This window comes from Silurus aristotelis (assembly GCF_946808225.1).
Source record: "Silurus aristotelis genome assembly, chromosome: 17".
Classification (NCBI taxonomy): Eukaryota; Metazoa; Chordata; class Actinopteri; order Siluriformes; family Siluridae; genus Silurus; species Silurus aristotelis.
Window position 1 is genome coordinate 16,082,442 of NC_139590.1, and position 23,389 is coordinate 16,105,830.

Here is a 23,389-nt window from a genome sequence, read left to right on the forward strand (position 1 = left end):
CAATATTGTGTGGTGCCAACTATATGCCTTATTGATTATCTGATTAGTTTAAGCTCAATTAAATGTTTTGCTTGGAAATGGCTGGTTGCATAACTGCACCAATCGTGATCAGCTTTGAAAGCACGCTTCAGTGGCTAAGTTTTGTATTTGCATAATGGAGAATTGCATTCTATTGCCTCATTGCAGTTTATTGTGAAATCTAGAATCCAGATAGGTCTCTTTCTCAGCGATCCATCCCTGAAGAGGCAATAGCTATAAAGGGAGTGTGTCCACCCTTGCTGGTGATAACAGTTCTCATGAGCATTGTTTTTGTCCCTCAGCCACGTGGTAGCACTTTTCCAATGTTGGAGGGTCCTAGTAGCCAGGAGGGCAGTGTGGACGAGGACCAAGAGTGCGTCATCACTCCCAGCACCAGTGTCAAATTCAATGCAGCTTTGAAGGAGCGGAACCGTATCAACTACATGAGGAACTACCTCCTGCTTATAGGTATCTCATCTCATTATTATTATTATTATTATTATTATTATTGACAGTTATCAATTATATCACAGATAATAATAAGCTGAAAAGCAACACTACTTTTTGTTCAGTGATTGCAATCATTCTAGAGGTTAAGAATGTATGGTGAAGTCCTTCTCATTCTCTACTTTTGTACTGTATCCTTATATACGTCAATGTTGAAATTTTTGCAGTCTAAATTCTCATGTTTGTTGCTTGTTCTCTTGTGCTTGCATACACAATTGCACGCGATTACACCCTGATACTAGGGGACCTGGAGGTTTTTGAATAAAAAAAAAAAAGGTTTATTGTGGTGATAAATGTTCATCCAGACTGCTTAAAGGTGCCCTCCTTCCGCCTTTTTCCCCAACCACTTCTCATTAAACGCTTTCTAAACACGCACTGTTAGTGAAGGCCTGGTGTGCAAGCAGCTTCATCCATTTAATTGGTCTCTGCTCGTTCTCTCTAACCCGGATGAAGTGTGGTCATACTGCCCTCTAGTGGATGTACATAAAGTTTGCGCTTTTTTCCGTTTATACCTTTTTTATTATTACTATTATTATTACTATTATTTATATATTAATCAGCGTTTGGTTTCCTAGTCTATCTTTCTTTGTTTATAGTAAGGCCCAGAGCTGGGAAGTATCGAAGTAAAAATACTTTGTTACTGATTTTTTACTGGTATCAGTACTTTACTATTTATTTTTCCAACTTTTTACTTTCATTTCACGAATATCTGTACTTTCTACCTCTTACATCAAAACCGGCTCGTTTAGTTTTAATCTATTTGGTGACATGATCGATATTTTTTCAGCCCTTCAACCTATTTCTTGTCATTGCACGGCTTTTTCAATCTACCACTGGTGTATCATTTCCTGACTCTCGCACACCACAGATGTAGGCTAATTTACGAAGCTAACAGTGAGCATGGCAGAGGGCAATAAGAGGTATAAGGTTTATGTGGATGAGACAGAGGGAGTCAGAGATGTAAACATGACTGAGACTGATCACCTGATCATCATCATTATCTTTTCTCCACTTGTGTTCTATGGTGGATGTTCAGTCTGGATACATTCATTAGATAACTGAATTTGACATTCTTTTATATCAATATAATTATATGACGTGAGGTCCAGTCATGAGCGTGACACTAAAACAGGTAGTAGTAATGGCTACTTTTTACTACATGTCAGAGCCCAAGTCTTTATACTGTTTCATGACTTTTTCAAGTCAAAGTAGTCAGTACTTTTACCAGAGTCTTTTAAAACATTAGTATCTGTACTTCTACTTGAGTGAAGGATGTGTGTACTTTTGCCATCTCTGTAAAGGATTGACTATACAACCATGAATTCTGGTTTTATTTTTATGTTGTTGTAGGTCATCACGAGACTCCTCCCGAGGCTCATAAAAAGATTCTGGAAAAATTTCCAGAGGGTTTTCCTCGTCAGCACAGCAATGTCATTCCTCCTGCTTCAGAGCAAAATATTGAGGAGGTGAGGGTGATGCTGTTGCTTGTTCAACAAGCCTTTTTATTTCAGAATATGTCTGCATTCTACTAGTTTGAAAGCCAAATCTTTGTAATGGGATCCTTCACATGGGATTGCTCATAGACTTAGTTACCAGTTAAATGACCAGGCATTTGCTTGCACAGTCACTGATTCACTCATTGTTCTGTTTCCCTGCTACTGTGAAACAGAAGGTGAATGAAAGTGGTATGGAGGATAGCACCCCTTTGCCCCCTCCTGTCCATTCTCTCCAGGAGAAGCATCCTCGCCCACCCCGCTCTGAAGCACCTGTCGACTCCATGCTCAAAGACATGGCCACCATTATCTTCAGCACTTTCCTTCTGGCTGGCTGGGTCGCCTTTATCATCACTTACCCCAAGGTAAAAAAAAGAAAAATATTATAACATGACGTTGGCTATACGTCTTGTTATACAAAATTAGGCAGGATTCAAAGGAATAATTCCATGTATAGCTGGCTAACGGCTGCCACATGTAGTTTTAGGGATATTTGTAGTTGTATATGAGGTGGCCCCTAAAATCCGATTAGATATCTCTGAATTACTACTTGAAATTAAAATTTAGGTTTTAATTGTTACTTTCTACGCCTCTTTTCTCACCGCGTTTCAGTTCAAAAACTCAATTTTCAATGCACTTAGTCTACTTAAACATGTTTAAAATCTTGATATTGAAGCGTAGTCATGGCATAAGCCTAATCTATTGAATTAATAATCAAATATTTTGATGACTCCATCAAATTATGCATTTATGTGGGAAGCACACTAAATATATCAAAGACTGAAAGGCCTGTGTGTATTTAGAGCATGCAGAAGCAGCAGCAGCTGCAGCACCAACAGTTCCAGCGGCAAATGGAAGAGAAATTGGAGCTCTTACAGAAACAGCAGCTGCTCTTCCAGCCGCCCGGCGACCTGCTGCCCGACGGTGATTTCCTGGAGGTGGCTCGTGGCCGTGCTGAGAGCTCGGGCCAAAGCAGTGCTAACGCCACGCCACGTGCCTCCAATCACTCCAACATGTCTCACTCGGAACCAGGGGGGTCTGCCGCCGAGCATGAGGATGGAGGTGAGATTGAGTTTTCATGGCGCGTGTCTGCCGTGATCCGTCTCATCCAAACATACAACGTCTGGCTTTCCGTTAATGCTTGAATGTTGATTACAGTCTTCGATTTTTGGCATTTGTTTGATTATTTACGTGAATCTTGTTTCCTCTCTTCAGAAGACGAGTCCAGCATTGTTCGAGTCGGAAATATTACTTTTAATCCCAGGAGTGTTCTTGGACATGGGGCTGAGGGCACTATTGTATACAGGTGATCTTCTGATTTTGTTGTTTTATGAAACATCTACACTATTAGCTCGTGTGTGGTTCACCTACAAATACACTTCTGCTTTTTTTTTTCTTCCCTTTTTGTCTCCCAGGGGTCATTTTGATAACCGGCAGGTGGCGGTGAAAAGAATTCTCCCAGAATGCTTCAGCTTTGCAGACCGGGAGGTGCAGTTGTTGCGTGAATCGGATGAGCACCCCAACGTCATCCGCTACTTTTGCACGGAGCGTGACCGCCAGTTCCAGTACATCGCTATTGAGTTGTGTACCGCTACTCTACAAGAGGTAAGCACACATTGCACTGCTTCTACAGTATCTGTTTAAAATAAATAAATAGATTTTAAATCTTTAAAAAGAAATGTTGGGTCATGAAAAAAGGTATGGTGCCAAGCTTATGAACAAAAGTATAGCAGTGTTATATAGCAGTAATATAAAGATCTAAATAATATGTACGTTGTCTCTAACTGCATGATATGTTAAGATTAAGCTGGGATTAAACTCGTACAATTTGTCACAAGGTTTAAAGTTAGGGAACTTGGAATGTGTTTGCATTAAATAAAAATGCTGTTTTTCTTGGCAGTACGTAGAGCAAAAGGATTTTAATCGCCATGGGCTGGAACCGGTGACCATGCTGCAGCAAACCATGTCTGGTCTGGCACATCTGCATTCGCTCAATATAGGTAATGCAAATCCAGCTGATGAATTAGTGCAGATTTCATCTGTGTATAGCTGCTCAAATGTGGAATTTTGTTGTAAGGTTCAACTGTTTTCTTCTAAATCGCGAAGAAGAAGAAGAAAATAATGAATTGAGCAGCATGTGTGCGCATGTTGCCTCGCGATGAACTGTCGACTCATGCAGTGTGAATTCTCCTGCCATTTTGCCAGTGTTGCTGGGAAAGGCTCCAGATTCGTAATGATCCTGACCTTGATAAAGTAGTTACTGAAGATTGAATCAATGTACTTACACTACAAGGCCAAAGGTTTGTGGACACCAGACCGTCACGCTTGTTTGCGGGCCTTTTTCCCCTCGTGCCCCCCCTGGCCCCCTCATTTAACATCACTGCTTGAACTAAACAAATGTGTGTGGCTGAATGGACAAATCCCCACTGGTGTTTTGGAATCTAGTGAAAGTCTTCCCAAAAGCTTTATAATAAATAATTATAATGGCATAGACTAAATGAGAAATCAAATGCATGTGGGTGTGATAGTCAGGTATCCAAGAACCTGCCATATAGTGTACTGAGAAATAGATTTACTTCAAACCTAAAAAAGGAATATCACTAAATAAAAGTCTAGTATTACTGAAGAAAAGAAACTGTAACTAAATGTTTATATTATTTCTATAACATTTTAATAGTTTACTTTTCGATTTCCAAAGGGCTTTAAGGCTGACTTTATTTTTTGCCTTTAAGCAGGTGTTTGTCACTGGTTTTCCCTCTTTGAGACTCTTAATTTTTTCTTCCTTTTTGGCAGTTCACAGAGATCTAAAGCCACACAACATCCTGGTGTCTATGCCGAATGCCCACGGGCGTGTTCGTGCCATGATCTCAGATTTTGGCCTGTGTAAGAAGCTGGCTGCTGGCAGACACAGTTTCAGCAGGAGGTCTGGTGTTCCTGGCACAGAGGGGTGGATAGCACCTGAGGTGCTTAGTGAAGATGCCAAGCACAACCCAGTAAGTGCTAGCAAACACATTTGTATCAAATTTGAATGTTGGCGAGAGAGTTCGAGAGAGTTCAAATCCTTCCAGGTGCCACTGTCTCACTAGAAGCGGTACGAAGGCCAAGCACAACATATTGCGAGCTAGGTGACGTGAGATGGACCTTCTCCTTAAACATATACATAAGGAGCACTTTAAATGAATGTAGTGAATCCACTGATCTGATGAACACGATTTGTAAATGCTGACATGAATAATACAGGAGACACAGTAAGTGTAATTTACAGTGCTGGTGCATCAGCTCATTTTTAGACTGTGTTGGGCCACGTGTGTTTACAACAGTTTACTTACAGATGTGATAAAGAAAAAGAAAAAGCACATTTGTCTTTAATCTCTGATTATACATCAGTATTATTATTTTCTACACATGTTTTCATTTTCAGTGACATGACATGCACCTACATGCATTACTATCTCATTATAGGACTCTGTATAGACGGCGGACTCGTCTGCTCTCACAAGTGCTGTAAAATGTCTGAGTGGCTGTACTTGTGGTATAGATTTTATTCAAGGACGATCAGCTTTACAGAAATCATTGAAGACATCTTTGCAGTGTTTGTGCTTCAGACAGAAACCAATAATAATGAATAATACTATATTTAAAATGACATAATTACTATTTTTTTAGTTACAGCGTGTTTTTATAATAAATTTGCATGGTTTGCTCCTCTTGTGCTAGATTTCACCAAACATAAGATCAACACAATGTTTCACATTTTATAAAACAAGTCAGATTCTGTTGCCTTACCAAGCTTCCCCCAATCCCGCCCCCAACCCCTTCCCCTCCAAGTTAATAAGAACCCACAGCTTGTTCTGTTATTGAGACTAAACTATTTGAGACATTCTTGTGCATAAAAATGTTAATTTATACACTATATGGAAAGATTTCTGGACACCTGACCAGAGTATTTGCTTTTTGAACCTCCAGGTCCATGTTTAGTCCCTATTGCTGCTATATATTGTGAAATTTTGTGCTCATTATGCAGGACGAGGAGGCCTGGGATGCAGCAGGTGTTCAGCAGGTTTGAGGTCAGAGCTCTGTAGAGGGCCAATCAAGGCCAATCTTCCACTCCAAAAAAAAAACAAAACATTTTCCTAACCATATTTACATGGAGCTGGCTTTTTGCCATGCTGGAACAGGTTTAGATCTTTTAGTTCAAGTAAAGGGATGATGCAAAAGCTACTGCATCCAAAGACCTTGTACACAGTCGTGTGCCTCTAATTCTGTTGTAAAAGTTCAGGGAAGAATCACAGGGAAAAGTCAGGTGTCCCATTACTTTTGTTTAAATAGTGTACCTTGAAGCCATAAATACAGGCACTTTCCGACCAACATTCATTTCATTAAACCTTCAGGGGCATTTTGCTTTAGAGTAATATAATGTAATGACTGACTAAAGACATCCTTGGCTCTGACCTCAATTCCAGACATGCAAAGTGGACATCTTTTCTGCCGGCTGCGTGTTTTACTACGTGGTGTCACAGGGATGTCATCCATTTGGAAAGTCCCTGCAGCGGCAAGCTAACATTCTCCTGGGAGTTTATTCACTGGACCACTTGCAGCCAGAAAAGCACGGTATGTCTCTTATTTCCTGTACATATCCCTTATTTTTGTTTATCAATCAGGATCAAATCTGTACGGTAAGCATGCTCTTGTTCTATTTTATTATATGATCGTATATAAACCCGTTCTTTTGCAGAAGACATTGTGGCCATGAACCTGGTCGAGCAGATGTTGAGCATGGAGCCTGAGAAGAGACCGTCAGCAGAACGAGTGCTCAAACACCCCTTTTTCTGGAGCTTGGAAAAGCAGCTGCAGTTCTTCCAGGTAGAGTGAAAACAGTGCAGCATTATATTCTGTTTAGGAAAGTGGCATGTACCGAATAATTAATATATGAATTAGGTGGTATGGTTTTCTAAGCATCTTGGAGAACTTTTCTGTTCAGATGACATTCTAAGGGCCATGTTTAGGAAGATCATTACAAAAGAGTCTTACAGTTTTACAGATCATGAAAAAAAACACATTTACACACCAGTCTGATTCTATGGCTGCTTGACCCAACACATAACTATGATCTCTTTCCCCTAGGACGTGAGTGACCGAATAGAGAAGGAGCCACTAGATGGACCAATCGTGAGGCAGTTGGAAAGAGGAGGGCGGGCCGTAGTGAAAGGAGACTGGAGGGAACATATCACGTTGCCTTTACAAACAGGTGCAGGCAGCTTTGTTCTTTTACCGTATTGGCTGCTGTAATTGTGGTAAATCTATTATATTTCAGGGCATGAATTAATTATAAATGTATCTGTGCACAATGAATCTTTGCACAATAGTCCCTGCGCCAGTACTTTATTGTAAGCTAATCGTAGTTTTCCTTCAACAGATCTCCGCAAATTCCGTTCCTACAAAGGTGGCTCTGTTCGAGATCTTATGCGGGCCATGAGAAACAAGGCAAGTATGATTTTCCATGTTTTTAAAGAGCTGCATTCATTGTTCATGTGTTCAAACATATAATGCGGATATATGGTTGCTAAAAAGCTATTTCTGTTGTCATTCAGAATAAAGGGATCTTTTTTAATATTAATTAATGGTTAACATAACACAATTGAAAATACCGGAATGATTTTACCTCCATAATGTTTAATTACTTTCAACTTTAACTAAAGTAAAATTAAAATCTTTAAAATGCTCTTTTGACTGCAGAAGCACCATTACCGTGAGTTACCTGAGGAGGTTCGAGAGACACTGGGCTCCATTCCTGACGACTTTATCTCCTACTTCACATCGCGTTTCCCCCAGCTGCTTCTTCACACACATGTGGCCATGCGATTGTGTGCCCATGAGCGCCTATTTCTCCCCTACTACCACAGCTCAGAGCTGCCTTCACGGACCATTAACACACAGCCTGAGCCCAAACCCCTAGAGCCAAGTCAAAAGGACCTATCTACATTCACACACTCAGAACCCACAGAACTGCCTTTAGGGCCAGATATCCTCCCACCATCAGATTCTCCAGTACTGCCTGAACACACTGAATATGTGCAGCAGGAGCAAAATGCCTTCTCAGTGCCATCCAGGCACGAAGATGCTGCTCTGTAAAAGAAAGGGGACGTTGGTTTTATTTTTAATGGACACTTCTCTCGGAGTTGCTACAGTGCAGGCCTGCAGTGCCTAATCTGTGTTACTTACACGAGGTGCCATCCCTTCTCCTAGTGCCTTACCCATTTAAAATAAAATGGCTCTTTTCAGAGCTGCCCAGTTCCTGGTGAAGCTAGGCAAGTCTGGATTTGATCCTGTTATTTGACCATGGAATTCTAATAAGAAGCTGAACTTTTTTTTATTATAAAAACTCTTTTGTAAATGCTGAAAACTGTGACGCTTGCAAACGCATGAGACGAAGACTATTTGTATTGAACTGTAAAATTTATTCTACTGTGCAATGTCAGTGATATTCAGAGACCTTGCTGTTAAATCGATATATTTTCGTACATATCTTGATTGGTGATAATCAGTCAGCATGGCCAGTGTGCCTTTTTAAACCCGCTGTTTCCCCCCTGTGTTGGCAGTGTGAAGTCAGGGGAGATAACTGTTCCCGCCTGTTGCTATGCTGCTGCTGACCTCATTTGTATACAAAGGGAACTGGAATATTTGTCATGAAATACATTTCCGTTTTTGTTTTGTTTTTTTATCATCATCATCATCATCATCATCATCGCTTCTTAGTTGCAAATTACAGTGTACAGTTTATATGCTGAGACATAATTAATATAAATGTAAAATCAAATGTATTTTTTTTATTTTGTCTATGGCTGGTAAAAAAATTTTAGACAGAAATTTTTAATAGGTGTCAGTTACAAAAACAAGTATCAGGCATGAAGAATAGATCAAGTTTCATAAGTATCCAAGCAAGTAGTTTATTTCTCATCAAATTAGGTCTCATCTTCTTCCCTGCTATTGAATGTATGCACACTTGGGCCACATTCGAGCACAGCTTAAATGAATGCAGGTCCAGAAATTTCCACATTTTAATGCATTAACTAGGAACCATAGCCACACAGTTAGCTTTACATGGACAAATTTGTTTGTGATTGTCCCTGAGGGGCACATTAATTTATTTAAAAAAAATTTCCACATGTTGAAGAAAAGTCCAAGATCGTGTTTGATCTTTTTTTTTTTTTTTTTATTATTATTATTATTATTATTATTATTAAAAGCTGCTATTGTACAATGCTAAACTTTTAATTAAATCATTACAACCTGATGTGTGCAACTCTGCGCTTTGACAACACAGCCATGGGGAACTTCTCTAAACTAAAATATTGCTTCAGGTGTGGAAAAATGTTTACCCAAAAAGTAAGCCAGCATTCAGAAATCAGGGGGAGGAGGGGGGGGGGGGGGGAATTACACCCTGCCTACATCTACAGTTATAAGGAGAGGAGCCAGTTGTTATTAATGAAATGTACAAGATAAATTTATCATCAACAAATGTGACTTTTACTTTTACAATGACTTCAGATACACCACGGTTGCTGCTCATCAATCTGGTAATGGGTAATAAGCGGTTATGCTCAAAAAACTTCAAATTCAGTATTTAACAGTAAGAATGACTGAAAATGGAGAGACTTTAATACAGTTGCTAATCTTCCTAGGAACGGGTGCATCATAAAATCCAGGTCAAAGCCAGGCTATTTAATACTTATAAAGTTAACCCTTCATAAAGCATGAAGATCGTAGGCCATGTAGCCCATTAGCTTTCAGGAAATGTGACCAGGGTGGGCAAAAAAATGTGATCTTAAACTGAATTTGGTATGATTTTGGGTGCTGGTTTGAGTATTTCTATAACTTCTGATCTGCTGGGATATTAATGCACAACAATCTCTAGAGTTTACACACTATGGTGAAATAAGGGAAAAACTTTGGAAGGCTTAGTTTGCATTTAAGTGTCCCATCAGTGAACAGTTGACAACTTCAACAAATGAAGGAACTATAATTGGATATAAATTCTGGATCACCCAGATAAGGACCCATCTGGTTCCTCTTTAGTTTTTTTCTAATATCATTTCAGGGAGTTGTTCTTTTCAATTTCCTTCATTATGGTGGGCTGCACTGGACTCGGGCTCCCCAAAGCTGCACAATTTCTCTCAAGTGCCCAAAAGACAACTTGAACAAAACAGACTTCCAGTCACAACTCTTAATGAATCCCGCAACAATTGTCAAAACTATTCGGACAGCCCAAAATTTATCCATATGTTGCACCATCCACGGTGATCTCATGTATCTTTAGTCTGTCAGGTTGTTGAGAATATAATCCTTCTACCCAAACTTTCCCAAATGTCACATGTTACTGTGTGTCTGATATAGATTTTGACTTTTCATTCCTGTCCATGATTAACAAGATTCCATTTCACACTTCCGGATCTCTACTTCCTTCCATCAGTGCTCCAGTCACAGTCCAGTTCGTATTGAGCTGGATATATTCATTCTCATTCCCATTTAAAAACAATCATCAGAAAATACAGCTGGTAGAGCAGATATTTGTGGATTGGAGCGGGCAGGAAGGAGAAAGTGAGCTCATGATTTGCCTGTGAATCTTTTTCACTTTCACAGAAACGAAACCTTGCTGTCTGAGTGTCGGCGGCGCTGTGAATGCGGGCGGGACTGGGGACCTAAAACGCCATTACATTACATTCGATACGCAAACGACAGGAAACCAAGAAATCTGACAATAAAGAGGAGATGTTTGTGATATATTGTGGCTGACGTCCCTAAAAGAAATGTGACGGATTTCTCTATTTTCCGCTGCATTTGGACCTCCAAGAAGTAAGTGTGCAAACTGCGTCGGAATAAATCCCCCTGGTATACCTGCATTACATCTAGGGTTATTATCCTGTAAGAATATTGCTGAATATTAATGCTGCAGATGTCGGTATTACCTTTTTATCCATTTCCTCGTATTTAAAGCGCCTGTAGGAATGAATTTGCATGTATATCTGATATTTATGGGAATATTTGTCAGTGTTTTGTGTGTAGTGTTGTTTTGCTGTTTGTTAACTAACAGGACAGGCCCTTATCAGGAATTTTTGGATTGTCCTTCTATATGCTACAAAATAATGCTGCGGTATCAGCAATTTTCTACATTATTTACTTATTGCCTGTTTGTAGATTGATAATTGATATTTTGTAGATATACAGTTTTTATCCAGTTTGGTTTGCTTCTTTAGTGACATGGCGTCTCTGCCTATAGAGGTCGCTGTTGCTGAGGCCCGATTTATGTACAGACACTGACATGCGCACTCACACCACAAGTGGGAAGTAACGAAGCACAAATAGTTCACGAATGTACTTTGGTAGATTTTTTTGGTCATTACTTTATTATTTATTTTTTTCGGACAACGTTTTACTTTCACTTATTAAATTTTTACACAAATATCTATTTGGTGAACTGTCAATATTTTTTTCTGCTCATTCCGCGCCGTTTTCAACCCATCAACATATTTCCTGTCATCTAGCACTACCATCATTTCCTGGTTCTCACACACTACAGGTGTAGGCTTTTATACTAAGCTAACACTAAGAAGGCAACAGGAAGTATGGGGTTTATGTGGATGAGACAGAGGGAGTCAGAGATGTAAAACATGACTGAGAACAGACTCATTCCTGATCATCATCATCTTTTTTCCACTTGTTTTCTAAATGGTGGATGTTCAGCCTGGATACATTCACTAGAACACTGAATTTCGTTTTGTATTAATATAATGTTTAGGGCTGTTAAAATGAATTTAAAACATTCAATGCAACCCACATTTATTTACGACGTCCTTTCTTTACTTATATATGAAAATTAAGTAAATAAAACCCACCGAAATTATTATTTTTGAACAATAAATATTTGTTTTACTAATGCGCCATGTCTTAAATTAGCACCAAAATCCGCCATAATGCACAATGAACCCTCTGGGGGTCGACAAACGTGCCGGCGCGTTCTGTGGCATTTTTTCCTTCTCATAACGCCGAAACGAAGTTTCAATGAGAGCAACACATCATTCGAATCTGTTAAGGGTCTACTTTTATTTGTAAAGAATCACAATAACAACAAAACATTGTGCTTTTGTAAAACAAAGAAAACACAGACTGTGCTCTGTCTCTGTCATCTCACTTCACAGACACATAAATAAATCAATATTCGCCTCACAGACATAATACATATATAAATAGCAAGCTCGAAAAATTTGCTTTTAAATAAACAAATTCACATCCAAATAAAATATTCTCTGATTCTGTATTCCATATGAAAGTTAGAGCAGGAACAGTTTCTCCGGTATCACCTCATTAACCGTCTGTGTAGAAACATAGCAAAGATTCCGCTTGGTTTCCTGATTATTTACACAATTTAAAACACCATAATTACTTTAAAACATTTACAAAAATATTTTGTCTTCATGCTTCATGTTGAATTTGGTTACACTAACAATAAACAAAAAGTATTAATTTAAGGTACATTTAGAACATAATAATGCGATTATTAATTAAGTTAATTTATGACAATTGTCAGATTAATCACAATTAATATTTTAATAGTTTGACAGCCCTAATGTTAATATGACATAAGGTCCAGTTACCAGCGTGACACTGAAACAGGTAGTAGTAATGGCTACTTTGTACTTAGAGCCAGAGCCCAAACTTATGTACTTTATCTTGAGTTAAAAAAGTGTAGTCTTTTACCAACTTTGACCAGTGTTTTAAAATATGAGTATCTGTACTTCTACTTAAGTGAAGGAGGTACTTTTGCCACCTCTGACACATACAGTGAGGAAAATAAGTATTAGAACACCCTGCTATTTTGCAAGTTCTCCCACTTAGAAATCATGGAGGGGTCTGAAATTGTCATCGTAGGTGCATGTCCACTGTGAGAGACATAATCTAAAAAAAAAAAAATCCAGAAATCACAATGTATGATTTTTTTAACTATTTATTTGTATGATACAGCTGCAAATAAGTATTTGAGAAACACCTGAGAAAGTCAATGTTAATATTTGGTACAGTAGCCTTTGTTTGCAATTACAGAGGTCAAACGTTTCCTGTAGTTTTTCACCAGGTTTGCACACACTGCAGGATGGATTTTGGCCCACTCCTCCATACAGATCTTCTCTAGATCAGTCAGGTTTCTGGCCTGTCACTGAGAAACATGCAGTTTGAGCTCCCTCCAAAGATTCTCTATTGGGTTTAGGTCTGGAGACTGGCTAGGCCATGCCCGAACCTTGATATGCTTCTTACAGAGCCACTCCTTGGTTATCCTGGCTGTGTGCTTCGGGTCATTGTCATGTTGGAAGACCCAGCCTCGACCCATCTTCAATGCTCTAACTGAGGGAAGGAGGTTGTTCCCCAAAATCTCGCAATACATGGCCCCGGTCATCCTCTCCTTAATACAGTGCAGTTGCCCTGTCCCATGTGCAGAAAAACACCCCCAAAGCATGATGCTACCACCCCTATGCTTCACAGTAGGGATGGTGTTCTTGGGATGGTACTCATCATTCTTCTTCCTCCAAACACGTTTAGTGGAATTATGACCCAAAAGTTCTATTTTGGTCTCATCTGACCACATGACTTTCTCCCATGACTCCTCTGGATCATCCAAATGGTCATTGGCAAACTTAAGACGTGCCTGGACATGTGCTGGTTTAAGCAGGGGAACCTTCCGTGCCATGCATGATTTCAAACCATGACATCTTAGTGTATTACCAACAGTAACCTTGGAAACGGTGGTCCCAGCTCTTTTCAGGTCATTGACCAGCTCCTCCCGTGTAGTTCTGGGCTGATTTCTCACCTTCCTTAAGATCATTGAGACCCCACGAGGTGAGATCTTGCATGGAGCCCCAGTCCGAGGGAGACTGACAGTCATGTTTAGCTTCTTCCATTTTCTAATGATTGCTCCAACAGTGGACCTTTTTTCACCAAGCTGCTTGGCAATTTCCCCGTAGCCCTTTCCAGCCTTGTGGAGGTTCAGACCCCAATTTCAGACCCCCCCAATGATTTCTAAGTAGGACTTGCAAAATAGCAGGGTGTTCAAATACTTATTTTCCTCACTGTATGTTTTTCACCCCACATAGTTTTGTTTCAGTAAACATTAGTTATTTTCACCATTTGCCAAACTTTTCTGTAAAAAACACACCCATGTTCCCTACCCTGTGGAAAAAACCCAGAATGTGTAAACTGAATGTGAATGTATATAACAAACTATTAAAAATATATACATATTAAAATTATAAATATATGTAAAACAAAATATAAAAAAAAGAAGTGGAATTCCATGTCCTGTCAACTTATCGTGTTACTCTTTTGAAAAAATGTAAGTTTTAATTTTCTCACCACCAGAGAAACATTTAACATTACAAATCAAATGAGAAAATTGTGAAAATTTAAATATGAAATATGTTTCCTCATTTTAGTCCAAAACTGATAGACAGTCATGTCATACAGTTACATGGGCCAATATGGATTCTCGGTCTTCCTTCTTTCTACTGTCTTTGCCCCACATCGTATTTTAGCACTCCTTGTGAGTTAGAATATCAAGAGAATTAAGTAAAATTGTAATACTTTCCAAAAAATTACAAACACTTGGACTCCAAAAGACTTCTTAAAGTATAATGTGGTGTCTGACATCAAGACATTAGCAACACATCCTTTTAGTCCTGACAGTTGCGAGGTTGGGCCTCAATGAAACAGACTAATTTGTTCAGCATGCTGTAAGAGGTCACTGTTATCAAACAATTAAAGCACATGTTATGAAGGGTTATAGTTGGTTTGCAATAATGTTTAGGTAGGGGGTCAATGTAACATCCATCTGAATGCAAGACTGCAGCACTGTGTGTTCTGACACCTTCTTACTGTATCTTAGCTTTTTCACTCTTTTGGAGCCATCACAATTTGACCCTTGATAAAGCCTCTCAGAAACATATGCTTGCCCATTTTTCCTGCTTGCAACATTTTGAGATCTTATTGCTTACATGTAACTACCGTATTTTTCGGAATATACGTTTTGAACCCCGCGGCTTAAACAACGAAGCGGCTAATTTATGAATTTTTTTATGTAATTGGTTTCACAAACTTCAAGCCAAAAAACTGAGCGACATAACAGAGGAGGGACATGAATTATATTGGTAGAAGAATGCTGAGGATGGAGCCACCAGGTAGGAGGAAAAGGGGGAAGGCCAAGGAGGAGGTTCATGGATGTGGTGAGGGAAGACATGCAGGTAGTTGGTGTGAAAGAGGCAGATGTAGAGGACAGGGTGGTATGGAGACAGATGATCCGCTGTGGCGACCCCTAATGGGAGCAGCCGAAAGAAGAAGAAGAAGAAGTAGACACCTGCGGCTGAACCAAAATGCAGCATGTTTTCTCACCTTCCATGTTCCTATTGATGCCTACTTGCCATGTTCATTGCACACAGTCTATTCCAGAAACTGGAAAGGTAGAAAACTGCATTAATTAACCTATTGGTGTGGAAAGCAAAGCTGATGAAAAATTTAACATGCTCAGTGGTGCAGGACTGATGTTTTATGCAGGTATGCAAAATTTGGTTTATTTAGTGCTGACATATTGTGAGCTCAAACATCCTCATATGCATTTTCTGTTTAGGTTTGTTCCCCCAGTTTGTTCCGTTTGCAGATGAGTCAGCATTAGTGAACTGAAGGAGTTTCTTTCTACTTAAGTAAGTAATTAATTCATTCAAACATTCAAATGTTCATCTTTGTTTCTGTTTATTTCTTATTGCATTTAAGAGCATTTGTTAGATTAAATATGAGTATAATGGTTTTTATGTTTCTGCAATTGTGTTCCAAGCCTATTACAGCATAAACCGACAGACCAATTTAACTGCGATAAGTCGAGCAAACAATGGGCTTTTCAATTTATTTACAAGTAAATTCCAACTCATAACTTGATAAATAAGGCACACTATTCTATGATTAAAAGCAACAAAATGAAAATGTATAAAAAAGGACACCTCAAATTACAAAAAAAGAGTTGGGACGCTGTAAAATGTAAATGTATAAATAAAAATGTAAAATTATTTAAAATGTAAATAAATAGCAAATGCATTTGCATGTCTTATAAACCCATATTTTATTCACAATAGAAAATAGGAAACATATCAAATGTTTAAACTAAGGAAATGTATAATTGTTAAGGTCATTTTGATCTTGATGGCCGCAACACGTTTTAAAAAAGTCGGGAGAGGGACATGTTTACCTCTGTGTAGCATCCTCTCAACTTTCAATAACAGTCCATGTATATCTAGGAACTGAGCAGATTAGTTGCTACAGTTTTGGAAGAGGAATGTTGTCCCATTCATGTTTGATACATTTCTAACTGCTGAACAGTCCTGGGTCTTTATTTTATTTTTCATTTTATGCTGCACCAAATATTTGCAATTGGCAAAAGGCCAGTTCAGCACTAAGAAACCATGCTGTTATAATTTGTAATAAATGTGTATGTGGTTTAGCATTGTCTTGCTGAAATATGCAAGGTCTTCCCTAAAAAACGATTACGTCTGGATTGAAACATATGTTGCTCTGTATATTTACAGCATGGATGGCGCCTTTTTATATATGAAAGCGTCCCATTCCATAGGCAATGATTCACCCCTATTTCAAAGAATTTCAAATTTAGATTTGTCTGACCACAACACAATTTTCCATTTTGCTTTATTTCATTTGAAATTAGCTTTGGCCAAAAGTAAATGGCGGCATTTCTGGATCATGTTCCCATATGGCTTTTTCTTGGTGTAATAGAGCTTTAAACTTCATTACTTATTTGATGACAAGGCAAACTGTGTTTCTGTACACAGTGATATCCAGTACAGAATAATGCCTGTTATTAATGCATTGCCACCTGAGGCCCAAAGACCACAGGCATCCAATATTGATTTTAATCCTTGTCTCTTGCACACAGAGATTTTGTCAAATACTCTGAATCTATTGATATTACTTACCGTAGATGGTAAGATATTCAAAGTCAAAGAACCATTATTCCACAATTGTTACACAACTTGTAGACACAGGTTTTCACAGGTTGGTGATCCCTCTGCCCATCTTCACTTCTGAGAGATTCTGAGTCTGTAAGATACTTCTTTTATACCCAGTCATGGAATTGACCTGTTGCCAATTAACCCAATTAGTTGCAAAATGTTCCTCCAGCTGTTTCTTTTTAGTAACACTTACTTTTCCAGCATTTTTTTTGCCCCGTGTCAACTTGCTGTGACATGTTGCAGCCATAAAATAGAATTTTCTTTATGTACATTTCCTTAGTTTAAACATTTTAAAGTTTTTTATTTAGTATTTTGAATAAAATACAGGTTTATAAGATTTACAAATTATTGCATTCTGTTTTTGTTTCCACATTGTCCCAACTTTTATTTTGGAATTGGGGTTGTATAAATGAATACATTGAATGAATTAATCCAGGGGTCCCCAACCACACACACACACACACACACACACACACACACACACACATATACACACACACACACACACACACACACACACACCCAACCGGGTCTGTGTACAGTGTATACTATACAGTGTATGAGCAATGTTTTTTTAAAAAAAACACAGCATTATCAAATCATACATTCACTGTGTCTGTACTTGTTCTTTTTTTATTATTATTTGCTTCTATATTTTAAGGCTGTCTGTTTGTTTATTTATTTGTTTGTTTTTTGATTTTAGGTACTTTGAGGTGAATTCGTGGAGCACAGTGATCGTGCAAAAGACATAATGGGCAAGTATTAATATATATGAATGAGCATTTTTCTTGCCAATATTTTTTTTATTTATTCAGGCCTTGTTGTGATTTAATTTATTGTTTCCATACAGAAGACCTTCACAGCACTCCAGTTGAAAAATGGACAGAGTCCATGGTAAGCAACTGGTTAACCTCAATAGGAGTGAAAGAAACTTACATTAGAAAACTTTTTGAAGAAGAAGTAGATGGCCGAATACTCCTTGAAATCACAGAGGAATATCTGAAAAAAGAGACTGGAATGAAATCTGGCCCAGCACATTTGATAATTAAGAAAAGAAATGAGTTGGTTAATACTTTACAAAAGGCTCAGAAGCCGAAGGATAATGCACATGAAAGGACTGCTGAAAACGATAATCATGGAGCAGTATCCACCAAAACTAACTCAACAACCAGCACTCCACAAAAAGGAAATGAGGAACAGGATTCTTTGATTGTTCCAACAACAATAAGGGATTCAAAGCCACGACCTTTTGGTACAAAGGGTGCTGACTATATATATGTGAAGCACAATGTTCTTTACCCTGAAACTGGCGTCATTGATCTAATAACACCTTGTCATGAGTACAAGGCATTTACCACTGCTGTTAAATTAGACCGCCCAAGACTTCAAGCAAAGTTGGCAAGGGAAGTTTTAAAATTTGCCATAGGGTGCATAAACATGAGATCAAATGGCACAATACACTTTGGTATAATGGACAGCAGGGAAAATTCCGGCTTTGTGCACGGTGAAATCATTGGCATTCCAATTGCAGAAAAAGACATGTATGTTGATGCACTGGATCACATTGAAAGGAGTTTCTCCACCTCTGACAGTGAGATTGTAAGGCAGTGTATTCGACCACCCGAATTCATTCTGGTAGTGGACCCGAATAGCAAAGACGAACACTACGTAGTTGAAGTTGATATTGCTCCTTCCGTGAGCATTGTGAAGAATAGGGTTTTTTCAGTCCGCTTGCCCAACTTTAAAGAAAAGTCCAATAAAGTTGAATTTGAAAAAGGAACAATTTATCGCAGGACTGGTGCCAAAACAGAACCAGTCGGTGAAATAAATGAATTTTACCAAGCAGTCCACGTCAGAGATGCTCAAAGAGAAGAGGCAGAGCAAGCACACTGTTTTACGAGCCCAGACCTTTGCCCAGATCTTGGAAGAAAACTAATCATGCTTGTAACAAGTGGGAAGAAACTGATGGAAAAGGAGAAGTGGTACATTCTCGTCACAAATAAGTTTTCAAAGGAAGATCTGAACCACATCGATTTTTTAGTAAATATGAAGCTATTCTGTGTGTTTGACTTTGACCCAGATTCCATGGTGTCTGGATTATGTCACCAATATGTTAAGCATCATGCCGTGAACCTTCATTTCATGCAGAATTACAAAATTCCAAGTGGCTTGAGCATCAGTGAATTTGAGAGCCACCTCCACTTGTTTGAACAAATAAGTTGGATATTTTGTAATGGGCGAACTGATTTCAAAGGGAATGAGATGCCTTGTGATGAAAATACTTGGTCTAAAACAAGGAGGACATTTCTCAAGGATTGCGTTTCATTGATCTGCAAGGATATTCTGCCCAAAGGAACCTTCCATGTCATCTTTCTTCTTAATTCTCCTGTTGAGATACCTCTGCTGAACACTTTCTATGAGTTTTTCACTGACATGGAGGGTCATGACGACATCATATGCATCTCAGAATCAGTGGAAAACTTTCATAAATGGCAGGCATTTGCTCTTGGATCCTGTGACAGTGAAACTGTAAACCTTAAAAGTGTCGTAGGGATGAAAATGAGCCACGTTAATGCTACTCTCCAGAGCGTTCAGACCAACACCACTCGTACAGCCAAGCACTTAGCTGTTTATGTTAAAGGGGAATGCTGTCTTGAAACATGTGAGGAGGAAAAAATGTGCTCCTTGGAGATTTTAGGTAGCAACCAATGTGATGACACCAGCCCCGAGTTCATTGATTTGGAGAAAAAAGAAATCGAGAGACAGTTTTATCTCGGAGCAAAAGTGACATGGATGAACTTTTGGCTTGCAGAGAAAAAGTTTGTTGGGGAGATGATTCAAAGAGATGCATACCACGAGGTGACCAAACTTCTGAGGGATATTCTGAAATGGAGTCATGATCAGATGCCCATTGATAACATCAATCTCTACCATCATCCGGGCAGTGGTGGTAGTACAGTAGCAAGGCAGGTCCTTTGGAACCAAAGAAAGGACCTGAGGTGTGCAGTGGTGAAACCATCATACTCTGCTGCCACAGTTGCCGAACATGCTGTTAAACTTCGGGAGTATGAAGAAAAGAATCCACAGAAATGCTTACCTGTACTCTTACTTATTGAGGATGGTGAAAAAGAGTATTTGGAAGACTTGAAAAATGAATTAGAAGTAGCTGTATACACCAAGAAGATTGCAATGGGAATACCATGCTTTATTCTCCTCAGCTGTAGACGATCCCACACCCCAGAGAAACTGTGTAAGGGGTCACCCCTACTAAATGTCTCTGTGACTCACAAACTTTCAGCAGAAGAGAAAAGAGAGTTTGCAGGTAAACGGATAAAACTTGAGGAACAGTTCCAGCCAGAGTTCATCCTGACATTTATATTAATGAGTGAGGAATTTGGACATGAGATCATTGCAAAATATGTAAAACAGTTTGTAACGCATTTACTCCAAGACATTGACCACAAGTCTGTCGTCACTCAACTCACTCGCTATGTGGCTCTGCTCAACACATACGTTCAGAACTCTTTTATTTCTCAGTCACATTGTGAAGCCCTTCTTGATTTATCTATACGTGTGGACAGATTTCGACAGCATGCATTCGAGGGTTCTCTGAGTGAGCAGGCTAAACTGGTCTTTATACATTTGAGAGATGAACGGACCTATATTAAATCCATCAGAATCATTCATCCGCTGGTTGCAAAGGAAATTCTCAATCAGCTTTTGAGTGAGAGACAACAACAAAGTGACCTTGCACTTGATTTTCTCAACAATGATGTACTCTTTGAACACAGATTTGGGAGAGAAGAGTACATTAAGTTTCTTCGTGCTTTGTTCATGAGACGATACAGGATTAGCAAAGGTGATGAATCGGACAGCTTTTTCTCTCCCCTCATTGAATATGTAAGAGAAAAGGAAAATCCAGGAAAGGCAATTGAGCTTCTCAATGAAGCATACAAAAGATTCAACAATGATGCATTATTTGCTCAGCAACTAGCTCGACTCACTTACAGACATGAAAGATTTGAAGAGGCAGAACGTTGGGCAGACATTGCAGCAAATAAAATGCCTAACAACTCCTACATTCTTGACACCAAAGGCCAGGTGTACAGAAGATGGTTCACAATGAAATACAAAGCCATAGAAAAGATTCGCAAAACAGCAGAGAACACAGCAGATGCAATCGAAACAGCACTTAAAGCCATTGAATGTTTCCAAGAATGTGAGAAGGTAGCCGTTGCAGACACTGAAACAATGAACAATTCAGGATTCTTTGCTGTTGTAGAGGTGGGATGCAGTTTGTTAAAGCTAATCTCTTCACTTCCGGTGTTTTCAAACAAGAGTGATGGCCGTTCTGAATGCCTGAAATACCTTCTCACAGACCACATTCCGAAAGAGGTTGAGAAACCATGGGAACATTTTCACAGCAAAATCAAAAAACTTCAGACCACAATGCGGGAAGCATTGGAGTGGATATCAGAGGACTTGAGTTATTTCCAAACAGACTTGAGTGCAGAAGACCAAGAATCTTCTATAAGCTGTGAGATGACAGTAAGTCGCCCAAAGCACTGGCTGGTAACCAAGTCTTCTGTTTATGGCAAGTTTTTCAGTGAGGCTTCACTCAGCAATATGCCTAGTCAATCAGATCCAGCTACCTTGACTCCCTTCTTTAAACGCATGATTATCTACAAGCTCGGTGGGGGAAACATCACAACAGTCTTTTCCATCCTTGACCAGAAAGACAAGGACAAGGTCAAAACTTTGGAGGACATAATTTCACTATATCCAAAAAATCCAATGCATGCCAAAATGCATCAAGTAGATCTGGTCAACTACATAGCATCGCATTTTGCTCTAAGTGCTGTCTCACCCATGTCACCTAAACTGGCTGCTCTAATTGATCTGCAAAAACTCAGCAACCTTTTCCCACACGACAAATCAAGATGCCTGTCGAGTGCTCTGTTTTTATGCATCTTGCTGTTTTGGCCAGAGGAGCATGACACAGCACGTGAAACAGAAGACAAATATGAAATCGTTTTGTCTGCTCTCAGATTCCTTCAGCGAACATACTGGGCCAAAATGAAAGATATCCCTCATAGAAGAAGGAGAATTTACACTCACTTCTTCCTGGGGAATGGAGGTGGATATAAAAAATTTGTCCACAAGAGTAAGATTGAAAGTATCACGAAACTTTCCGAAACCGTTTCAGAAAAGCGGATGAAATGGTTCAGAGGGGAATTGTGGAAAACGCCAGAAATCGCTGCGGTGCTCAAACGCGTGAACGGTTGGACCGAAGACGGCATTGTGTACCTTGAGGGCCCTAAGATGAATAAGTTTCCCATTCATCCACTCTATGTTCACTCAGTGCCCTATGGCAATGAGAATGTCACATTCTATCTCGGCTTCACATTCAGAGGTCCTGTAGCGTACAATGTCACCGCAAGAAAATAGTCAAATTAAACCTACCAAAAGGCTACAGATACCTGGAAAACAAGGAAACGTGTGAAAACGAATCTATCTCCATATTATTTTAGCAAAACAGTGACATCCAAGCAAACTGAGCTCTTAATAATAGCTGTTGAATTTTAGTAATAAATTAATGTCAAAATCTAGTCTTAAATGTTTACTTTAATGCAGTCATGCATGAAAAACAAAGGAGCCTTTTAGTGTTCTTTTAAATGAAACATGCGAATAAGCTTTTAGGACTCTTCTGCATTCTAAGCACCGTGATTGAGACGGTGAACAAAGCACTTCACCATCACCTGTTTAACAATGTCAAAATCGGAGAAAATAATGTTATTGGGTTTAAAGGGAATTGACATACATGTATCATTATGTGTCATTATTCTGTCAGTTGATGAAATGGTGGTGTTTCTTTTCTTACTTAAACCTTTACTTCTCTTACTCTGTTTACCATATTTAGATATAGAGTATGTTATTGTTAATTTTTCTTTTTATCAATTTTTTTTTTATTATTATTATATTTGTGTGTCTCAAAACATTTTTATAGCTTACCTTTGATATGCTGAATTTATGCTGAAAATATCAACTTTTTTTATTGCTAACTGACATTGTGATGAAACATTTCACTGCACATTAGGTATGTATTTGTTGTACTGTAATTCATTGTATAATACCATTTTCCTTTGAATTGTTGTTTTTTTTGTTCTGCACAACCTTTGAATATAGTTCATTTGCTCAAACAATAAGCATATTCAAAAATATGAAGGAAACTTGTCTTCTTATGCACTTTTTATAACCCTTGTTCAATAGCAAATTAATTTTTGTATTAAACTTGAGAAAATAACGTGCGTTTCA

General features: G+C 38.8%; 2 protein-coding genes across 5 annotated transcripts in view; both read left to right on the forward strand.

Annotated features, from left to right (window-relative positions):
* The window catches only part of ern1 (endoplasmic reticulum to nucleus signaling 1), a 31,566-nt gene extending 22,254 nt beyond the window's left edge, over positions 1-9,312 (forward strand). Inside the window, exons 10-22 of the mRNA XM_083565794.1 lie at positions 321-486; positions 1,876-1,991; positions 2,195-2,383; positions 2,822-3,080; positions 3,234-3,324; positions 3,434-3,623; positions 3,919-4,018; positions 4,812-5,011; positions 6,482-6,629; positions 6,754-6,881; positions 7,143-7,266; positions 7,435-7,502; positions 7,755-9,312. Coding sequence (XP_083421920.1) covers positions 321-486; positions 1,876-1,991; positions 2,195-2,383; positions 2,822-3,080; positions 3,234-3,324; positions 3,434-3,623; positions 3,919-4,018; positions 4,812-5,011; positions 6,482-6,629; positions 6,754-6,881; positions 7,143-7,266; positions 7,435-7,502; positions 7,755-8,150 — 2,175 coding nt within the window. The 3' untranslated portion in view covers positions 8,151-9,312. The remainder of the gene's footprint in view (positions 1-320; positions 487-1,875; positions 1,992-2,194; positions 2,384-2,821; positions 3,081-3,233; positions 3,325-3,433; positions 3,624-3,918; positions 4,019-4,811; positions 5,012-6,481; positions 6,630-6,753; positions 6,882-7,142; positions 7,267-7,434; positions 7,503-7,754) is intronic.
* A 1,168-nt stretch (positions 9,313-10,480) lies between these two features.
* Positions 10,481-23,378, forward strand: samd9l (sterile alpha motif domain containing 9 like). Of its 4 annotated transcripts, none has more exons than XM_083565753.1 (4): positions 10,481-10,873; positions 15,694-15,757; positions 17,778-17,829; positions 17,925-23,378. In XM_083565753.1, exons 3-4 carry the CDS (start codon positions 17,826-17,828, stop codon positions 22,520-22,522), a joined length of 4,602 nt encoding a protein of 1,533 aa, XP_083421879.1. In that variant the 5' UTR covers positions 10,481-10,873; positions 15,694-15,757; positions 17,778-17,825; the 3' UTR covers positions 22,523-23,378. The 4 variants fall into 4 exon arrangements, with proteins under 4 accessions (XP_083421879.1, XP_083421878.1, XP_083421881.1 ...); XM_083565752.1 differs by having other exon boundaries at positions 10,481-10,871; positions 15,685-15,757; XM_083565755.1 differs by having other exon boundaries at positions 10,481-10,871; positions 15,685-15,757; positions 17,928-23,378.
* Positions 23,379-23,389: the final 11 nt, after the last annotated feature.